Here is a 21327-nt window from a genome sequence, read left to right as displayed (position 1 = left end):
GTATGTTTTGAAGTCAGGGATTGTGATGTCTTCAGCTTTGTTCTTTTTTCTCAGGATTGCTTTAGCAATTTGGGGTCTTTTGTTGCCCCATACGAATTTTAGGATTCTTTGTCCTATTTCTGTAAAGAACATCATTGCGATTCTGATTGGGATAGCATTGAATCTGTAGATTGCTTTAGGTAATAAGGACATTTTAACTATGTTTACTCTTCCAATCCATGTGCATGGAATGTCTTTCCATCTATATCGTCACCAATTTCTTTCAGGAAAGTCTTGTAGTTTTCATTGTATAGATCTTTCACTTCCTTGGTTAAATTTTATCCCAAGGTATTTTATTCTTTTTGTTGCAATTGTGAATGGGATTGAGTTCTTGAGTTCTTATTCTGTTAGTTCGTTGTTAGAGTATAGAAATGCTACTGATTTATGTATGTTGATTTTATACTCTGCAACTTTGCTGTAGCTGTTGATTGTTTCTAATAGTTTTCCAGTGGATTCTTTGGGGTTTTCTATATATAAGATCATGTCGTCTGCAAACAGTGAGAATTTCACTTCTTCATTGCCTGTTTGGATTCCTTTTATTTCTTTTTCCTGCCGGATTGCTCTGGCCAGGACCTCCACTGCTATGTTGAATAAGAGTGGTGACAGTGAACACCCTTGTCTTGTTCCTGTTCTCAGAGGGATGGCGCTCAGTTTTTGCCCATTGAGTGTGATGTTGGCTGTGGGTTTGTCATATATGGCCTTTATTATGTTGAGGTACTTTCCTTCCATATCCATTTTATTGAGAGTTTTTATCATAAATGGATGTTGGAGCTTGTCGAATGCTTTCTCTGCGTCTATTGAGATGATCATGTGGTTTTTGTTTCTCATTTTGTTAATGTAGTGGATCACGTTGATTGACTTGTGGATGTTGGACCATCCCTGTGTCCCTGGTATAAATCCCACTTGATCATGGTGTATGATCTTTTTAACATATTACTGTATTCGCTTTGCTGGAATTTTGTTGAGGATTTTTGCGTCTATGTTCATCAGTGACATTGGCCTGTAGTTTTCCTTCTTTTTCTTGTCCTTTTTTTGGGATCAGGGTGATATTGGATTCAAAGAATGTGTTAGGAAGTGCTCCATCTTCCTCAGTGTTCTGGAATAGTTTGAGAAGGATAGGTATTAAATCTTCTTTGAATGTTTGGTAGAATTCTCCAGAGAAGACGTCTGGTCCTGGACTTTTGTTTTTGGGGAGGTTTTGGATTACTGTTTCAATTTCTTTACTTGTGATTGGTCTATTCAGATTCTCTATTTCTTCCTGCTTCAGTTTTGGGAGGTTGTAAGAGTCTAAGAATTTATCCATTTCTTCCAGGTTATCCAATTTGTTGGCAGAAAGTTTTACATAGTATTCTTTTATAATCTTTTATATTTCTGTGGTATCTATTTTGATTTCTCCTCTTTCATTTCTAATTTTATTTATTTTAGTCTTCTCTCCTTTTTCCTTAGTGAACCTGGCTAAGGGTTTGTCAATTTTGTTTATTTTCTCAAAGAAACAACTCTTTGTTTCATTGATCCTTTCTACTCTCTTTTTTGTTTCAATTTCATTTATTTCTGCTCTAATTTTTATTATTTCCCTCCTTCTACTGACTTTGGGCTTTGTTTGTTCTTCTTTTTCTAATTCTGTTAGGTGTTGTTTGAGAATGCTTATCTGAGATTTTTCTTGTTTATTGAGCTGAGCCTGTATTGCAATGAATTTCCCTCTTCAGACCACTTTTGCTGCATCTCAAACGAGTTGGTATGGTGTGTTTTCATTTTCATTTGTCTCCAGCTAATATTTAATTTCTTCAATGATCCATTGGTTGTTCAGTGGCATGTTGTTTAATCTCCACATTTTTGCCCCTTTCCCAGCTTTATTCTTGTAGTTGATTTCTAGTTTCATAGCATTATGGTTGGAAAAGATGCCTGATATTACTTCAACCCTCTTGAATTTGTTGAGGCTTGCTTTGTTTCCCAACATATGGTCTATCCTTGAGAATGTTCCATGCGCACGTGAGAAGAATGTGCAACCTGCTGTTTTTGGATGGAGTGTTCTATATATATATCTATTAAGTCCATCTGGTCTAGGTTTTCATTTAATTCTACAATTTTCTTGTTGACTTTCTGTCTGGATGATCTGTCCATTGGTGTTAGTGGGGTGTTGAGGTCCCCTACTATTATTATATTGTTGTTGATATCTCCTTTCAGTTTTGTTAACAGTTGCTTTACGTACTTTGGTGCTCCTGTGTTGGGTGCATATATATTTATAAGCGTTATGTCTTCCTGGTGGAGTGTCCCTTTTATCATTATAAACTGCCCCTCTTTGTCTTTCTTTATCTGTTTGGCTTTGAAGTAGACTTTGTCTGATATAAGTATGGTGACAACTGCTTTCTTATGTTCATTATTAGCTTGGAGTGTCGTCTTCCATCCCTTCACTCTGAGTCTGTGTTTGTCCTTGGGGCTGAGGTGTGTTTCCTGGAGGCAGCATATTGTTGGGTCTTATTCTTTAATCTATCCTGACACTCTGTGTCTTTTGATTGGAGAGTTCAATCCATTTACATTTAGTGTGATTATTGAAATGTGGGTGCCTAATGCTGCCATTTTGTCACTTGTTTTCTGGTTCTCTTCCATTTCCTTTGTTTCTTGTCCCATGATTTTTGGACTACTGATTCAGGGAGATAGTTTTCTATATTGGCTTTCTTCTTATTGGTAATTTGTGTCTTTATTCCTGTGATTTGTTTAGTGATTACCATGTGGTTTGTATAAAACATCTCATAGATGAGATAGTCCATTTTCTGATAGCCTCTTATTTCCTTAGATTAAGCCATTCCATCCTTTTCCTCTTCCCCTTCTAGGTTGTTATTGTCAGATCTTTTTTTTTTCTTCCTTCTTGTGTTGTGAGTTTGTGGTTAAAAGGACAAGATTATATTTATTCTTGGTGTTTCCCTTCCTTTTATCTTTAATGTTATACTTAGCATTTGCTAAGCTGTTCTGATGGAGAGATGCAACATTCTGATTTTGTCTTTCTACTTACCTCCTTTGCTCTGGGTTTTGTAACCCCTTTCCTTTTTCCTTTTTTTTTTTCAAGTGTGAGGGTCTTCCTGAACATTTCTTGTGGGGGGGGGGCGGTCTTGTGACATCTGCCATTTTTTTAACATGAGGAAAATGAGTCTCAGAGGATTTATGTAATTTGCCTGGGTTACAGAGTGAGTAAGCAGCCTAGACACTGAGGTCTTCACAACTTAACTAGGTCTGTATTCTGGTCCTTCTCCAGAACTCTCATCTCTCTTCAGGACACTCACCACTCCACCTTGTCACCGCTACTCCAGGATATGTGAGTAATTTTGTGCCACCCTTCTAGACTGTAAGCTCCTTAAGTCAGGGCCTTATCATGTCTATTTCTGTTGTCCCAACGCACCTAGCAAGGACTCCATCGATACCCCTCAGAGGAATGGGGGTGAACACCAAGGCCGGGGGCAAATCTGACTGTTGTTCTTCATAGATCATTTCATTTATGAACCAGATAAGGCTTGTATTGGAGAGTTAATTAAATAAAACAAAAACTTTCATTGGCCTGTCTGGTTTAATTCATTCATTCTTTCAACAAATATTTAATGAGTCCCTCCTCTGAGTGGAGCACAGTGCTGGGCACTGAGGAAACAGATAAAGCAGATAGAGTCCACACCCTCCTGGAGCCCCATAATCTGGTGGACAAGACAGATGAGTCAAACACAGAGTCTCAGAGTAAAGACTGTCTTGGTGTCAGGAGTTCTTAGAAAAGTAATGAAGACAGGAAAGCTGGGACCCACACAACTTCTAAGAAGCTGGAGAAGAGACTCTACCAGCCAAAGAGCATCTTAAAATACTGAACTTGAATATAAGAGAACACCAGCAGTAATTGCCCCCTCCTGATGTGGCCGAGAGCCGAACTGACAGGAGAATGGATAAGAAACTCTGACCCGGAGCTTGGCTGAAGCCAATAAGCCATAGGAAAACCTCACATGAGCTACAAATCCAGGTCAAATTGGGGCTCTGCTCCTCATCAGCTGTGCACAGTTAGGCAAACCTCTTAACTTGTTAGTTTCCTTGTCTATAAAATGGAATAATAATAATAACAAATTGACCAGGTTGTTATGTAGATTGAGTGAAACAAATATGTAAAGCACAGGCTGTAGTCGTCAAGTCTCCAGAAGTGTAATGAAAGCGGATTCTGGGCTGCCAGACCTGGGTTTGAATTCCAGCTCTGCTCTCATGCCACCTTGCAAAGCTACCAGACCTCACTGAACCTCAGTTCCTGCCTCTGTAAAGTAGGGAAAGTCGTCATCTACCTCCTAGAGTTGCTGCGACGATTCGTGAGACAGGTGTACAGGACGCTTAACCAAGCCCTGATGCGTCAGGGTGGGTAGTCGTTCTGTTAGTCCTGTTCACAAGGCCCTTGGTCTCCGTCTCACCCTCTGTTCTTGTCTAGGACTCCTAAAAGAGCTCTTTTGTTTGAAATACATATAACATAAAATTTACCTTTTTAGCCATTTTTACTTGTACAGTTCAGTGGCATTCAGCACCTTCACATTGTTGTGCAACCGTCACCACCATCCATCTCCAAAACTTTTTCATCTTCCTAATCTCAAACTCCAGCCCCATTAAACAAGAACTCCTCGTTCCCTGTCCCCCTACAGCCCCTGGCAACCACCACTTTCCTTTCTGTCTCTATGAGTTTGACTGCCCTAGGTACTGCCCGTGAGTGGAATCATACAGCCTTTGTCCTTTTGTGACTGGCTTATTTCCCGGAGCATCATGTCAGCAAGGTTCATTGTCATGTTTCATGGTTGGAGCATGGGTCAGAATTTCACTCTCTGTCCCTCTTTAAACTCAAATGCGTCTGCGGTTCCCACCTCAGTTTAGGTCACTGTCCCCCAGGTGGAAATATGGAGACGTGCTATTGCAGGAGACAGTGTCTAGATACGAAAGAAACACATAATGGGTTTTTCCTGATTACAAATGCCAGGGATATTCTTCCCCCTAGGACAGTTGGTGATCGCTGTAAATTCTTCTGAAGGCCACATCACCTTCCACGGCCTCTTTGAGGAGAGATGTGTTTCATGCAGGAAATAGCTTCACTGAGCTTTGCATCCCATAGGGTGGGGCAGGGCTGAAGCAACAGGCAGCCTCCAGCCAATGCTTACTCTGCAAACCCCATTGTACGGCCGTAAATCTACATTTGCCCCGGTCACCAGTCTTTCTCTGAATCCAAAGTTGAAAACATCCTCCTGCTCTTCTCAGTTGGGTCATAAATCTTTCCTTAATCTTATTCATTAAAAAAAGAAAAAACAAAGTGTTATTGTGGGTTTTAAAGCCGCTCCCTCATGCTAATGAACTTGGCTTGTCAAGGCCTCCCCTGCCAGTCAACGGCTCGCTGGCTCACCCCACTCCAGGCGGTGGAGAGGTGCCCTGCCCCGGTTGCTACTATCACAAAGATCTGCAATGGTGTTTGTAACAGTGGAAAACCGGAGACAACCAAAACATCGATCACAGGGACATTAAATAAATTACAGCACATGCATAAGACAGAATAGGATGAAAGCCATTAAAATCATGCTGAAAAGCAACAAGTCACAGAAAGGTGTTCAGGATCGTGAACACACAGACATTGCGTTTGTGTATGTGTGTGTGTCTTAACTGCAGCATTACTAAGTGTGCACTCTCTGTGACTTCTCTTTTTTTCGGCTTTGTCTGCATTCCGCTGAGAATACCTGTTACTTTGAGCATCAGTTCCTGCGGATGTCTTGACAAGTGACCACAAACTGGCTGCTTTACAGCAACAGAAACGTGTGTTCTCCCAGTTCTGCAGACCAGAAGTCCGGACGAAGGTGTCAGCAGGGCTATGCTCCCCGCAGAGCTCCACAGGAGGTCCATTCCTGCCTCTGCCAGCTCCAGGTGGCTGCCAGCACCCCTGGACTTGAGCCCGCACCACCCCAATCTCTGCCTCCATCTTCACATCTCTTCTCCTCCTCTGTGTGTCTGTCTCGAAAGGCCCTTTGCCTCCCTCTTATAAGGATACATGCGATGGTACGTAGGGCTAATCTGGATAATCCAGGATAAGCTCCTCCTTAACTTAATTACATCTTATTTGCTCTTCAACGTATAACATAATAGTCACAGCTTCCAGGAACGAGGACGTGGACATGGCTTTTGGGAAGCTACCTTTAGGCCCATTACACTTTATAATCAACAAAAAGAAATCTTATGTTTTCACATACTCACCGCTCTGTGAATTATTTTAGCCCAGGGCCTAGTGCCTGACTCATGATAGACACAAAGTAAATATTTGTTGAAGAGGTGAATAACCTGCCCAGTAGGATAAGGAATTATAAATGATTTCTTTCCTTTTTATTTTTCCTTTGTTATTTTTTGTTACTATAGCTTTCAGATGCCACTTAAAAGGTATTTCCTTCTTTTTTTTACCCATCTTCAAATAATTGTCCCTCTAAAGCTAGGAAGCTAAAACCGTCCCATAGTCCAATATTATGGCACGGAAGGAGGTGGAGTTTTCTTGGCTTGGGCTCCACCCCCAGGGGCTAAATGAGGGATGGACTCCCACTCCCTGGTGCCCTCCTGCAGCAGCTTCTTTTCTGCAGCCACCCCAAGGCGACATGGAGCCAGAGACTGACACCTTAAGAAAGGCTCTTTCCTATCGTCTTCCCTTCTCCTTTCTGGCACGGGGAACACTGACGGGAACCATGCTCAGAGGCTGGGCACCCGAGAGTGGGCTATATTACCCAGCATTCTACTGGAGAACTCCTTCAGTCCTAGACATCACTTAGCCCCATCGGAGCTAGGAATGTGGAACCGCTGCAAGGTCTAGCTCAGGAATGGCAAGTAGATGTGCCTATGCTCTGCCTGCCACACACACACACGCACACACACACACACAAGGAAAACACTGCCAATAGATTGTGACAATCTTTACACACAGCATCAGGATCCTTCTAAATATAGCTCCTCAGGCAGCAATAGCCATCTGTCTAATTTGGCATGTGAAATAGCCATTTTCCATTCCTTATCTAGTCTGTGTTGGAAAAGAATCCTCATCATCGACAAACATCTATTGAGCTCCTAATGTATACAAGGGTTTTTGGTCTAGGTGTGGCTTTAGGAAAGGAACAAAGAAGAGATACAAGGCAATGCCAGGTAGCCTGTGCTGAGGGCCAAACACGTGATGGATCCACGTGTTGGAGGAGCTTAGACGTCGATGGAGACCCAGGAGGGCTCCAAGAAGACTGTTGGAGGAAATTAGACTGGAGGAGACCATTGAAGGAAAACCTGATTTAGATAAATGGAGAAAAATGGAGAGGAAAATCCAGACTTAAAGGAGAGTGTGACCTAAAGTCCGGGGACAGACAGGAATGCATAGAATGTCTTTGGGGAACGGAGAGCCAACCCAGTTGGCTAACCCAAAGGGCATTCAGGTGACATCCAGCTCCAACGTCACCTCCTCAGAGAGGCCCTCCCTGACCAGTCCAGCTAAAATAAGGATCTGTCTTTCTTCACGTTTATCTAGATGTGAGCTCTACTAGGACAGGGACCCTGCTGGCTTGGTTCACCTTCGTTCCCAGCACCTGGAACAGGGCCTGGCATATAGTAGGTGATCAGAAAATATTTACTGGAGGAACCAATGGACCAGGGTTCCTGTAGGGGAACTTGTGGGGAGCTCAACATGGAGATATATGTGGGCTCATTAGTCACTGCCTTTGAACCTCAAGCACAGGGCTGTGGCCTCCTGAGGAGTATTCCCAAGTGCTTCCCATCCCCCTCCATCAGATGTACCAGGTCAAAACCAGGAATTTCAGGTTCAAATGCATTTTTGGATCACAGGGCTAAGCAAAGTTTAGCAAATTACTTTTCTGTAATTTTTTCTTTTATCTCTGCCACATCCAAATGTTCCCCAAGCATTAAGCCACGACATTCTTCTTTATTTTCTTTAAACACGTCACATTGGATTTAGTGTTTCCTTGAAGACAATTTGGAAAATGGACCTGCAGAATCTTCAAAGATGCTGGAACGGGAGGTTTATGCACATGCAGTGATGTTTTAGGAGGATTGATCTGGTAAGATGGACTAGGAGGCGGTGAGGCTTGAAACAGGAACCCCGTTTGGGAATCAGAGCAGGAGTCATTCCTGCAAACCTTATGCCACAAATATAGTGTGCCAGACACTGTCCTAGACAACAGGGAGAAAGCAACAAACAAAACAAAGTCTACCCCACACGGACACAGGAACCTTATGTTCTGGCTGTCCAGGACAGTTCCAATTTTGGTCTGTTGTCTCCACACAATTATTAAATAGTGCCAATATTTATTCTCAAAATTGCCCTGGCTTGGGTAATAAATTAAATGGCCACCCAATTCACGGAGCTCACATTCTACAGAACGGACCATGAAGCCGGCCCATGTGGCACGTTTTTGTAGATCAGACAAAGTGTCGCCCGCTGGGTGGAGGAGCCCACAGGTGCACAGCTGGACAAGTAGTTAGCCCTCATGCAAACTGAAGACAGCATCCTTCTGCGGAGATGCAGGCCCTTCCAGGACTCAGGTTGGAAGGCAGAGCTCAGGCTTTATTTCCCCCTCCTCCCCTGCCATGGGCGCGGGTTTCAGTCTCAGTGTGGGTCCAGGAACCATACAAAAAGACACGCATAATGCCTGGCCAGCCCTCTGGGGCAATGAGCAACCTGCACAGCAGTTAGTTGATGCCCTGGAGATGATCAGTAAGCAAATAAATATCTAAGGAAATAAAACGTTAAGTAGCGGAGAGTCCTGCGAAGAAAACTAAGGTGAAATAGGGCCTGAGAGTGCAGGCAGCCACACCGCGTAATTCCAGCAGGCTCCATGAGTGCTGCCGTCTGTGGAAGGGGCGCCCCCCGGGGTGCAGCAACCCCCCGGGGTGCAGCAACATGGCCACCCCCGTAGGAGGTGCTATTGTAAAAAGGGTGGTCAGGAAAGGCCTCTCTGCAAGGTGGTACGTCATTTGACACTGACTGTAAGAAAAGAGGACAGACAGGAGAGAAAGGTGGCAGAGGGGGCGGTCGACAAGGCACGGTGGCTGGCTTCGGGCAAGGGCCCTGAGGAAGGAAGACTGGAGACGCCCACAGGTTTTCACGCTCCATTCCGCCAGCCCACCGAGCCCGCCGTGAGCGCGGCTGCAGGGACAGCCAGCGAAAGAGGCACAGACCCTTCTCCTGAGGAGCTGACCGTCTCCATCAGGACTTCCCAACCAATGCATGGCTGGTGGGACACCAGCTGGGTGGACGCTAATGGGTGTTACCAGAAAAAGTTGCTCAGTAAGTTTGGGAACTGCTGGGTTAAGCACAATTCAATAGGTTTCTTTCCTGGCAGACTGCTCAGAGCTTCAACAGGCGAACATGCTCTGTGAATCCGGGCAAGGAATACAGAGGACAGCCTGTCCTAACTCAGCAGCCCGAGAACCTTTTTGTTCACACAGTATTTCAGGAGACTGCTGTTGCCCCAGGGGGACACTGTGCTCTAAACAAATGCCAAACGGGCCAGAATAGAAAGCAGAATCAGATAGGGCCACGGCGAGGCAGAGGTGGCCGAGACAAGGTGGCCCCGAGGAGGACAGAGGCTCCTTGGGGCCCACCACTGCCCTGGGGCAGGCCAGCTGTGCTGTCCCCACAGGCTGGGCTTCACCCAAGCTCCAGGGGTAACCTCTGAGTCACCCCCTAAGGGCCAAGTTTAGCCTCTGAAGGACTGGCTAAAGCGGTTGTCTGGCCTCCCTGGGCCTCCACTTGCCCTTCTATAAAACGGGGATGAAAATATGGCCCTCCCTCTCCTGGGTGGCACGCGGCGCCGTAATTACTGCTTGGCACAGTGCGGAGGCGCAGACAAGCCACGTCGGACACGCTTCTCCGGGCTCCTCCAGACACGGGCTCCTCCAGACACGGGCTCGCCTCCGAGGAGGCCGGGACCGGGCCCCGCCACGCCAACCCCGCCACCACGTGCGACGAGCGAGCAGGTGGCCCTTCCGGCTCTCTCCGTCTCTTCTGCTTCCCCCCTGGCAAGACAGGAGACTCGCCGAACCTGGGGCTGCCCCCCAGGCATCGCGGAGGTGGGCAAGGCCCTGCTGGTGGCCAGCCCGGGCCCCTGCTGCAGCCGGGCGGCCGCGTGGGGCTGGCGGGCCTGCAGGAAGAGGCCGCGCCGTCCCGGAGGCAGCCATGCAGCGGCCTCGCCGACGAGCAGGGGCCCGGCCCGCCCGGGCCTTCTCTGGGCAGGGTGATGAGCACGTCGGAGGACCCGAGCCCAGCCCAGCCTGGCGGGCCGGGTGAGCTGAGGTGGGTGCTGCGAGTCTGCGCGTGCCGGGGAGCAAAGGCTGGCATCCGGGGCACAGAGCTGGCCCCGGCCTCCCAGAGCAGGGCAGGGGTGCCTTCTCTCCGGTGCCGAGGACGTGTGAGGTCCCAGACACACACTGAGCCAGCCGCCAGCCTCCTCGGGGAGCACGGTGGTCTTCCCCAGCTGCCTCTCCCCTCCGGTCTGTCTGTGAGATCCACTTGGCCCAGTTTCCTCCAGATGGGGAACCCTGGGGAGCCCGCAGAGCAGCACATGGCGCCTCGAGTCTGGGCTGGAGGCCCTTGGGACGGCTCTGCAGGCGACTAAAGTCACGCCCGGCCCTGAGCAGAGGGAGGGCAGAGGAGTGCTGTTGGATCTCCCCGTGCGATTCTGAAACACCGGTGTGCTCAGGTGCGGACCGGAATCATCGTAGCCTTAAGCCCACTGGGTTGGCGGGTGTGAGAACTCGTTCTATGTATGGAACGTTTTCCTGTGATCCGGCTGTCCCTTATTTCTGCACAACCTGCTTATTTGTGCCTTTTGCTCAGCCTGAAAGCATCCCCTTAGAGAGCAGGCTTCTGCTTTCATCCTTGGCTGAATTCAGCTGCTATAAAACTCAAGAGAGAGCTGAGACCACACAGAGCCAGTCCACATCTCCAGGCCTGTGGCATCGAATGCCTGTTTAAACTCAAGATCTTTTAATTCCTGGAGGTGAGGGGGTTGGTCCTAGGGCCCGGACTGGATTAGGGGATGACAGCAGGGGCCCGGCTAGCTCAATCTCCAGCCCCTGCCTTCTCGAGAAGCCATTGCTGTCTTTACCCAGCGTGTTACCAAGTGACCTGTCTGTCGATGTCAGAGGAGCTGCGCAAAGAATCTGTGGCATGTTGTTAACCTCATTCCAACATGTAATTAGCCTAAAAGGCTCCTCGCTGCCTCCATCCAGAGTTACATCATAGAGAATCAGCTATTTTACTATTTGCAGGGCACTGTGAAGACTCTAGAGTTAATTATGGCTCACTGGAGCCTGTCTCCAAGAGCCCAAGATCCAGGAATTAAACTGCTTATTTTCAAGTGTCAGGCTTGAAGACAGCAACACATCTGTCTTCCTGGAGGCTGAGTGTGACGTGGGTTTGAAAGTGGACCCACTGTGCTTTGCAAGCGTGGGTGGAGGAGTGGTTTGATTTGGGCCTTCCTCCTACTTTGGGCCATGTGTTTTCGGAGATAGCATCTGTACAGCACTGCAGAGAAAAGAGAACCAAGGAGAGCTGGAATTCTGCTTACCCTCTGGTTCCGTGGGGCGAATCCAGCTAAAGCCACTTGTAATCTCTGAGCTGGAGAGACCAGCAGTGCGGCCAGAGTTCAAAGCGAGTTCAGGCCTAATCTGGATGTTTCAATCTGAGCCAATCTAACCATGCAGGCTCGGAGGACATTATTATCAGTCAAGTGTAATTATAGATAAAATAGTTTTACTAATCAGCTTCCTAAGGAGACTGTGTTTATCAGATGGTTGTGTGTATAATGTGTGCATGGCGTGGGGAGAGTCTGTGCTGTGTGCGGTTGGTCTGTGGGGAGGGCAGGGCGTCTCGGGGAGAGCATGGTGGGTATAAGAGGGAGGTTTGTGTCTAGGTGTCACGTGGGCTTGTCCACGAGGGATGTGAGGACATGCGGTGGCACTGATGGCCAGTGTGTGTGTGTTTGCTCAGGTTTACACAACTGGACTTGAAATTGCTCCTGTTTCTCTGCTATACTGTGAATTTGTCATAACTCTTTCCTGTAAAAATAGACTTTTCACTATTTGTACTTAGCTGGAGCCTAGAGAGTTCCTAATTACAGATTTCACCTGCAGGTGCCCTCTTTACCCACTAATTGTCAGCCAAATTTTCAGATCTTGTCTCTACACCTGTGTTGGCTTGTCTTAAATGTCCATGACCTTAAACCACTTTGTCAGCGGCAAGGGATCTGGAAAGAGTAGCCATCCTCCTGAATGTCGTTTGGCCTGATCTGAAGTCAAGTCCACTCAGCTCTGGACAGGAGAAATGAACTCTGTGGGGCCCAGCCACTAACTGTCCCCATAAAGTCTCCAGTTCTGATTTAAAACGGTTAAACATCAGTGATCAGATGGGTGTCAGGTGACACTCCGAGGCTAGGTTCCCCCTACAACAATGGGGGAGCAACTGCCCAGAGACCGTAGGACAGGCACAGTGGCAGCCTGGCCATCTCTGCCCTCCCCCCATCTGCTCGCAACATTACGCCCCTGGACCAGCCCTCTCTCGGCACAGCCGTGTCTGCCAGCCGATTGTGCAACTTGCCACTGCTTTAGCTGGAACACTTGACCCCAGTTGAATATCTGCTCCCTCAGAAGGCCTTGTGCAGAGTCTGCTCTCTGCCTTAATGCAGAGGTGCCGCCGGAGCTGTGCCCAAAGCTGTATCCCGGGGAGGATACAACCCGAACGCGGAGCCCTTCCCCGGGAGGCAGCTGGTATCCCTCTCCCCCGGGAACGCGGAAAGGTGAACTCGTGCAAGCTCTGCACAGAGCGCGTGGGTGGAAAGGTGTGAAGCGGGCTAGCTGGGACCTTCACGGCCGCGTGGCAGATCTGCTGGGCACTCTGTGAAGTGCGCTATTGGGATTCCTGGAGCTTGTTTGCTCCCAGAAGGGCACAGCGGTGCTCAGAAAAAATGTTTGAGTGAGGGAATACACATCTTATAAAAGTATTGCTCTGTTTAAGATAATTAAGGACCATTGGCCATATAGAATGGCCTTCTCCTAACCCCCAAGGCTGATAGACTTTTGCTGGACACCAAACAAGAGGCTGAAAACAACAAGCGATGGATGGATTTCTTCTCCGTGCCAGATGCACACACTGTATTATTTCAATTAACCTAGTTAGTAGCTATTATTATCCTCATTTCGCTGGTTAAGGCTTAGATAAGTTGTTTAATAAGGATAGTAGTTAGTAGTAGCAGTGGCATAGCCATCGCTTACTGAGTGTTAATATGTGCCAGGCATTGTGCTAAGCACTTCTTAAATTATATTGTCTCATTCAATCCTCACCAGAACCCAATGAAGTAACTATTTATTTACCCAGGCTTTGAGACAAGGAAGCTGAGGCTCCAGGAGATAAGCACCTGGCTCCCACGCAGGAGCACCGAGCTCCAAACCCACATCCCTCAGCCTCGGAGCCCGGTGCTCTTTCTAGTCCTGGCTTTTCCTCAAGCACCTTCTCGCCTGGCTTTTGCTCTCAGCAGCACCGTGTTATCTCTGTGGTTATTGCACCAGCTGAAAACGTCCAGCCGTGTCCCATAGCTCACTGGCTCTTTGGAGCCAGAAGGATTGCTGTTGATTCAAAATAAAAGTGAATCCTGGAGCCAGCCCCAGGGCGTAGTGCTTAAGTTCAGTGCACTCCACTTCAACAGCCCGGGTTCACAGGTTCGGATCCCGAGCACAGACCTACACTACTATCAGCCATGCTGTGGAGGCATCCCACATACGAAATAGAGGAAGATTGGCACAGATGTTAGCTCAGGGCCACTCTTCCTCATAAAAAAAAAATCATTTCATAAAAAGAAATGCAGGCAAGAGTAACGTCCAGAACCAAAGAAGACACTTGCCTTCTCTCAACTCTAATAGCTCACAGACAGTGTCCCACAACATTGGCCCTGGACGCGCACTGTGGGGAGGGATGTGTTCCTGATCGGAACCTTCTCAGGTTTGCAAGTTCACAGACGGGTCCATGTTGATGTGATCGCTTGGTGAGGCTGGGCAGCCTCTCCACTTTGAGACCTCCCTCCTTACGTCTGTAAGTCCCAGGAATCGTTGGGTTTCATTTAGGATATGATGGCAAACTCTGTAAAAGTGATAAATCAGAAAGCTTCATAATAGCAATAGACGAGTTTTGTACGAAGCACAGTGTATAAATCCCCATGCTAATTCTGTGTTTACAACTGAGACTGTTTCTCTGAATTAATTCCTGAACACAACCAAACTCAGGACATTTGAGTATGTAATTCAGACCTCTGTACTTTTTAGTGGCAAATTAAATTGTGAGAGATAGTAAAAGAATACAAGGAAACAATGGCAAAGAAAACAAGATTATTTCAGAATTGGTGGAAGAGAAAAACCCAGCAACAACCTCTGTAAGAAATAGCAATATGATCCCGGAAAAATACATGAGCGAGGAGTAAGAGGAAAATCAAGGGTTTTGACCGTGTCTCACCTTGCTGCCCTGCACAGATGTGCCCCTGCAGAGCAGACAGGGTCCAGGGCCTCCTTGGCCTCACGGTCCCCATCCACGTGCCCACGGGGGCTGGTACCCTGGACACCACGAGTCAGACTCCAGGGCTGCGGTGTGGGGACGGATGTAAGACTTGAGCCAGCCTTTGTGCACCCTTGGGCTGTCCCACACGCATTCACACTCCCGTCCCCCTCCAGGGGCCTCTGGTTTGAAAGAGCCTCTCCTGGTCATCCCAGGGCTTTGAGTCAGACAATCCTCACATCGAACCCTGGCTCTGCTACTTATTAGCTGTGTGAACTTGGGCAAATTACTGAAGCTCTTTGAGCCTCAGTTTCCCCTTCTGTAAAATGGGGATAATAATGGCCCCTGCTCCCACAGTTGCTGTGGGACACATTCCAGTTTTTCATGGCCCAGTTCAAATGTCGCATCCCACAGGATGCTTTTTCTGGCTGTTCCAGCTCTTACTGACCTCCCTACCGCTGAAGTCCTGCAGCCGCTAGCTCGAAATTTGGCTTAGAATCGTATACTACCTTTAGCTGTTTGCTCTTGAATTCTCTGCTGTGGTGTCTGTTACTTGAAGGTCACAACCAGGTCTTACTCTTTTTTATGTTCCTGACAGTACTGGCCTGTTATATATATATGTTTTCTTAATTACTATATTTACCAAATTCACATTTTAACATTTCTGAAATCCAGATAAGCTTTATAATCCATCTGCACATTTAACATAGTGTCTTCTCCCCAAAGTAATTATATAAATCAGTGATACATATTATGACCACAGCATCTTAGGAATGAGACTTGGTTGGTTGATGAGGATGGATCTGCGTGGATCCAGTCGCAGATTTCTCCTGGCACCCTTCCTCGTCCTCATTCAAGCTGACCCAAAGCATGGAGCCTTTGGTTCGGTCAACATCCAGTATCTTTATGGGAAGAAGGGAGACTAGAAATATAGCCAGGCAGTTGTGTCAGCTGTTTCATAAACATTATCATAATTCAATCTTATATTGACAAAATCAGTATTGTTATCCTCATTTTCATTATGTTCCTGCCAACCGTTGACTTTGCCATTGTTTACCCTCCATGCTGTCTTCTGTGTTGGAAATCACACAAAGATCCGTTGCTTCCTCGAGGCTCATAGTCAAGGGGGATTGTCAGGGGAGCTACCTCACTGTTGCTATGGACTGAGTTGGGGCTCCCGGTCAGGAGGATGGACAGCGTGAAGCCAAAGGGTGAGTTGAGTACAGAAGGCTGGGAAAGACACCTGAAGAAGAAGTAAACAGAAACCGCTTGAACACTGACTGTGCTGACGTCCACCCTGAGTGTTTTAGGGGACAATATGGTCCTTGTCCTTGCTCTCAAGGATTCCACCAGCCACCTGGGATGCCTAAGAAAACTGGTCTCTCTTCACCTTAGATTCTGCCTCCTCCAGAAGTACCAGATGATAGCAGAATGGCGAAGTGTGTGGACTCTGGTGCCAGCTGCCTAGCTCTCATCATGCTTTTTGTTCTATGAGCTGTGTGGTGTTGAGTAAGCCACTTAAACTCTCTAGGCCTGTTTTCTCATTAGTATATTTTAGATACCTACCTTGGAGGAACGATGTAAAGATTAAATGATTTAATACCTGTAGCACGCCTAGACAGTTCCTGGCACCTCGTAAAGGCCGGATAAACGGCAGTGATTATGACTATTCCTTGCAGAAGGGCGACAGTATCTGAACTCCCATGCATGGTACGGTGGTGCTCAGAGGCCGGCCGTCTTAGTGGACACCTGCCTTCTCTGTGCAGACCGCCACAGTCGCCGTCAGTGGGAACGCGCTCCGTGCCAGGGCTGCAGGGTGCACTTCTGCATGAGGGGGCTGAGGCCCCACAAAGTTGATGCCTCAGGTAATGTCTTCCACGTGGCAGGGGCAGGAGCCTGTTGTCACACATCCCCACTGACAGAAAACTTTTCCGTCTTAAATATTTGAGCCAAAAGAGCATAGAAAAACATAATTTCTCTAACAGACTCTTTTCTAGAAATAGCATCAGGATAATGGAGACAGGAATCCTAAGACAAACCTCATATATTTCACCATCACCCTGCAGATCTCTCCTGCCCATGGCATCATCTCTGAATTTACCTAAATGCATTTTTTGACTCACTTTGGTTTGCAGCCTGTGCTGCCTGTTGGGGTGGTAGTGAGGGTGGCAGACTGAAGGAGAGAGGAAGCAACCACGGAAATGTTGGCCTCGGGCAAAGGGGGCAGGTTCGAGGATCAGCATGGAACTCATTATATGTGGCAAAAACAGCTGGGGAGGAGCCTCTGGCCTTCGATCAGCTGACTTGTCTTTCAATTCCCTGCCGTGATCCAAGTGTTTATGGAGTGTCTTCTTTGTCCCAAGAACCACACTAGGCACCAGGGAGTCAGCGAGGTCAGAATTTCCACTCTGCACTGACACTGAGAAACAACTGTGGCTGCGACACCAAGAGACCCAGGGATGTTGAACCCACAGAGAGGGAAAGGTCCCGTCTGAGGCCAGTGCTGAGGCCAGAGCAAGAGGAGAGAGCCAGCTTGAGCTCCTGTGTCTATCGTGTGGTTTGAACACTAGGCAGCCTCGAGTTCAACCCAGGCTTGGCCACTGCCCAGCTGGCCCAGCAAGCCTGGCACCTCTGTTTCTTTGTGCTAAAAAGAAGACAATGATAACTACTTCCCAGGGTTGTTGTGAAAAATAACCAAGATGAGACAAGCGAGAGAGCCAATGCTTGCACATGGTAGATGCTCTACCCATGTGTGACTCCCTCCTCCCTGTCCCACACAACCACCCCAGGAGCATCCAGAGATGAGTTAGCATGGTGGTGAAGAGCATGGGCTCTGGAGGCAGGCAGCCTGGACTAAAATACTTTACCACTTGTTAGCTGTGTGACCATGGGCATGTTCCTTAACCTCTCTGTGCCTCAGTTCCTTTATCTGTAAAATGGAGATAATAGGTAACCTCCTCATCAAAGAGAGTGAGAATTTAATGTAATGAAGGCATTAAAAGATACGCTGAGGCACATGAACGTTTTCAAGCGTTTCTTTGAGCAAACATCGATCCCAATGGGTATCGCCACACTGGAGGTGGTTAGGGCTGGGGGAAAGGTTTTTACAGAGCAGACAGGAGCCAAGCGAGGAACTCCGCTGGCTGCCTCCAGCTTCAGCAGCGCCTCAGTTGGGAAAGCCTAGCTGGCTGTTCGTGGTTGGTTGTCTCTCTCAGTTTCCTTTTCTCGGATCCGAGCGCGTTTGCGATCGACTCTGCTGAGGCCTCCTCGGGCTCGCGAGGGCAGCCCGGGCATGAGCACCACACAGTGTCGCCACTGTCGCCAACGGAACAGGCTGCACCAGATCGCGGAGCCCTCGCGCTCACCAGGGCGCAGCTCATTAACTCATCCAGAGACCCGTAAGAGATGGCGGAGTTCTTCTTCCCCACTTCACAGAAGATGTGCGGATGCTAAATGAGCCTCCCAGGCCCCCTGTCCGCGAGGGACAGAGCAGGGATGCAAACCTGAGACGCCTCCCTCTGGAGTCTGGGCTTACTCACCACATTGCTTTTGTAATTAGTGTGACCTAATTTGTGTCACCTGTTATCACCGTGTGGCTGAGACACCAGGAGGAGGACAGGCTGGAAATTCTAAAATGCTCCATCCTTTCTTCTGGCCCCCCTTCCCCACCCCCAGCCCCCCGCTCTCGTGTTCAGCTGGCGTTGATAGTACAGTTTTTATAAGCTTAGGGTTTGATATCACTCAAGATCTCCACTCCAATCAAATTTAGGTTCACTGTGGTAATGAGACTTAATTAGCGTCAAATTCCTCTTTTATTTTGGTTTTACCTTTTTATTTTCTGCTTTTTCTCCCCAAATCCTTCCAGTACACAGTTGTATGTTTCAGTTGTGGGTCCTTCTCGTTGTGGCATGTGGAACGCCACCTCAACGCGGCCTGATAAGCGATGCTATGTCTACACCCAGGATCCGAACCAGCAAAAGCCTGGGCCACCCGAAATGGAGCGCACAAACTTGACCACTCTGCCACGGGGCCGGCCCCTTTTATCTGCTGGTCCAGGAGCCTGCAACCTCCCACATGGGCACTCAGAGATGCCGTATTATACATTCAGGACCATGAGACAAACATTTTGCCGTCATACACACCCACTGCCAGAAGACGTTTCACTCTGAAATAGTTGAGCCAAGACAGCCTAAAAAATGTGGTTTCTCCCAGAGTCTTGTCTAAAAACGACAGCAGAGGAATCTGTTTTCCATGAAGACCCGTCCACTGAGAGCGTATGTGGGCAGACACAGACAGGAGAAGCACTTCAGAAACCAGCGACGAGGTGGGCAAGTGGCAGCAGTGGGGGCTGGAGGGGACAAGCTGTTCCCCCGGGCAGCGAGGAGAAAGAGGCAAATCACAGAGTTTTAGAGCTTCAAGGAGATGCAAAGCCCATCTAATCCAGGTCTTTGCAGGCTCTTTTTAAATGCAGATTCTTTTGTTCAGATGAAATCTTACCTGAACCTGTGTGTAAAAGCTGAGATGCTCTTACCGAACCAGGGAGGAGAGGCCCAGAGCCTGACCCCTCGGCTCTTGTCCTCTCACCCGCAACAGCCCTTACAAGGGATCTGGGAACCCCTGGGGTTCCTCGGAGCACAGTTTGAACATCACTGTTCTAAGCCGACCTCCTCCTTTACCACTGGGGAAAACGAAGCCCAGAGAAGCTACCTGACTTGCCTGAGGTTACACGGCAACTCAGCGGCCTGTGCGGTCCCCTCTCCTCCTTCAACCATTTTTCCACAATGACACCCTGAGTTCTCTAATGAACGGGCTTTTGTTTCTCCAGACTGTGTTTGTAGTTGTGTGTTTGTACCCGTGCCCAGCGTTCCCAAGAAAAGCTAACAAACCAGTCCCTGCTCTCACTCTCAAGCTTGGCGTCTGCAGTTTGCCCACACTTCTTGGCCGCCCGAGAGCTGGACGCACGTGCGGAAAGGCACAGGTTCTGGCGGCTGTCCCGTGGCCCCAAGGCCCCCGGAGGCTGGCCTGCACCCGGAGGGGTGCCTGCTTGCATGGGGAAGTCCTACCGAGCGGGTCGTTCTCCCAGAGACACCTGAGAGTGGGCACACCCGCCCAGTAGCTGTGACTGAGCCACTAAATCGGGTCGCTTCTCCATCTGCAGGGGGAGGGGACAGGGCGAAAGCCACCACCTGACCATTACATGCAGAGATGTTACAAGTTGCTTAAGTTAATGTGTCCACTGCCTGTTGGTGCTTTGAGGGAAAAAGTAGAAGAAAGGCCCAACAATGGGTCTACGAGCCGGCTGTTTCCTTCCCCTGGTCGAGGGCACAACGTCAGGGGGAACGGTCGAGAAGGGGATTTCTGAGTAACGTGCTCTGTCAAGGAAATGCTACGACCGCAGTAGCTAATGCAGGGCTTACTCTGCTCTGCCCCGGGGTTCCTTCACGTGCCCCTAATGCAGGGCTTACTCTGCTCTGCCCCGGGGTCCCTTCACGTGCCCCTCGCAGCAGCCCCAGTGGAGAGGCACTGTTATTTGCGTTGGGTGATAAAGCTCAGATGCGCTAATCAAGCTATTTATGGTGGCACAGCTAGAAAATGACGGACCTGGGATTTGAACCCACAGCCATCGATAGAGCTGCAAAGCCTCGATGCCCCATCCTGCTCCATCCTGCCCTTACTCCCTCCACACAGGAAAAAGGGAGGATGACGTGATGCATAAAAGTGCAGCCCAGGAGGGAGCCTGCAGGACGGGCGCCTGGGCTGGCTCTCGGAGCTGCCCTCCAGCCTGCAGAAACCAGCATTCCCAGCAAACCCAGATCCCGCAGAGCTCTGGGACGCAGGAATTCTCGGCTTGTTTACCGAGTCCCCGGGCGGGGGGGGGGGGGGGGGGGGGGGGGAGCTGGGCACAAAGGCAGGATAAAGGTAAACTTTCTGCATGGGAGAGCCATTCCCCCTCGGAGGAGCGTGTCACACTGTATGTCACCGTCATCAAAGGGGCTGTGCATAAACCTGAAAAACCAAACGGACCTGTCTGTAGGTGTTACTTATACACAGGGCTGCAGGTGCCCTTATTTCCACTGTTCACCGTGCTGGCAGCGCCTGCCTTCTCTGGCCACAGAACCTCCTCCTTGGACCTACTCTCCGCTGTCCTCACGTAAGCACCTTTTCTTTGCTCTTTTAGATGAATTGGAAGGGGTGTCAGGGCTCAGGGCTCAGGCTGGGGCCCCGGTCTGTCTATCCGTCCAGCTGCAGCTCGCCGGCTCTCCTGCCAGTTTCATCAGTCACCGTGCCTCCCTCCCAGGAGCTGTTTGACTGGGACTGAGCTGCCCCCCTGAGAGACATTCTCACCTCCGCAGGCCACGCAGCCACCCAGCCCCTCAGCCACCCAGCCCCTCCGCCACGCCCCCACTCCCCTGATGGCTTGCTGAAGCCGAGAGGAACTGAGAGAGAATGCATACAGGCGCTCATTCTCTACCCTCCCCAAAGGTTCCTAAAGCCCTGTCTGCAGGAAGGGGAGCTGGATTCCATGCCTGAAAATATTCCGATTCAGGAGAGCCCACCTGCCCCGGCTGAACTCCTCCTTCCCCAGCGGCCTGCTCCTGGCCCCCTTACGGAAAAGAGAGCTGCTTTATTACAGTTTGCGGCATTTTTCAGGAATTAGTCTGCACAAAACGTCTTAAAAGCAATGCATTTTGCCCCCTCACACCCCCTCAGGATAGAACGCT

At 48.8% G+C, this 21327-nt stretch overlaps 1 protein-coding gene across 5 annotated transcripts in view; it reads left to right on the top strand.

The window, feature by feature from the left end:
- The first annotated feature begins 9714 nt into the window (after positions 1-9714).
- The window catches only part of ELF5 (E74 like ETS transcription factor 5), a 42688-nt gene continuing 31075 nt past the window's right edge, over positions 9715-21327 (top strand). For 2 of the 5 annotated variants that reach the window (XM_070564664.1, XM_008536091.2), the window contains exon 1: positions 20352-20756. Coding sequence is in view for 3 of the 5 variants with exons in the window: in XM_070564663.1 (XP_070420764.1) it covers positions 9844-10143; positions 10266-10357 (392 nt within the window). In the remaining 2 variants the exon portion in view is untranslated. Of the gene's footprint in view, positions 10358-20351; positions 20757-21327 lie in introns of those variants that run through there. The other 3 variants (XM_070564663.1, XM_008536089.2, XM_070564668.1) reach the window with 3 other exon arrangements.

The sequence above is a fragment of the Equus przewalskii genome, chromosome 11, assembly GCF_037783145.1.
Source record: "Equus przewalskii isolate Varuska chromosome 11, EquPr2, whole genome shotgun sequence".
In the NCBI taxonomy this organism is placed as follows: Eukaryota; Metazoa; Chordata; class Mammalia; order Perissodactyla; family Equidae; genus Equus; species Equus przewalskii.
The sequence above is the reverse complement of the archived record's forward strand: the minus strand, read 5'-3'. Positions and strand labels throughout refer to the sequence as shown.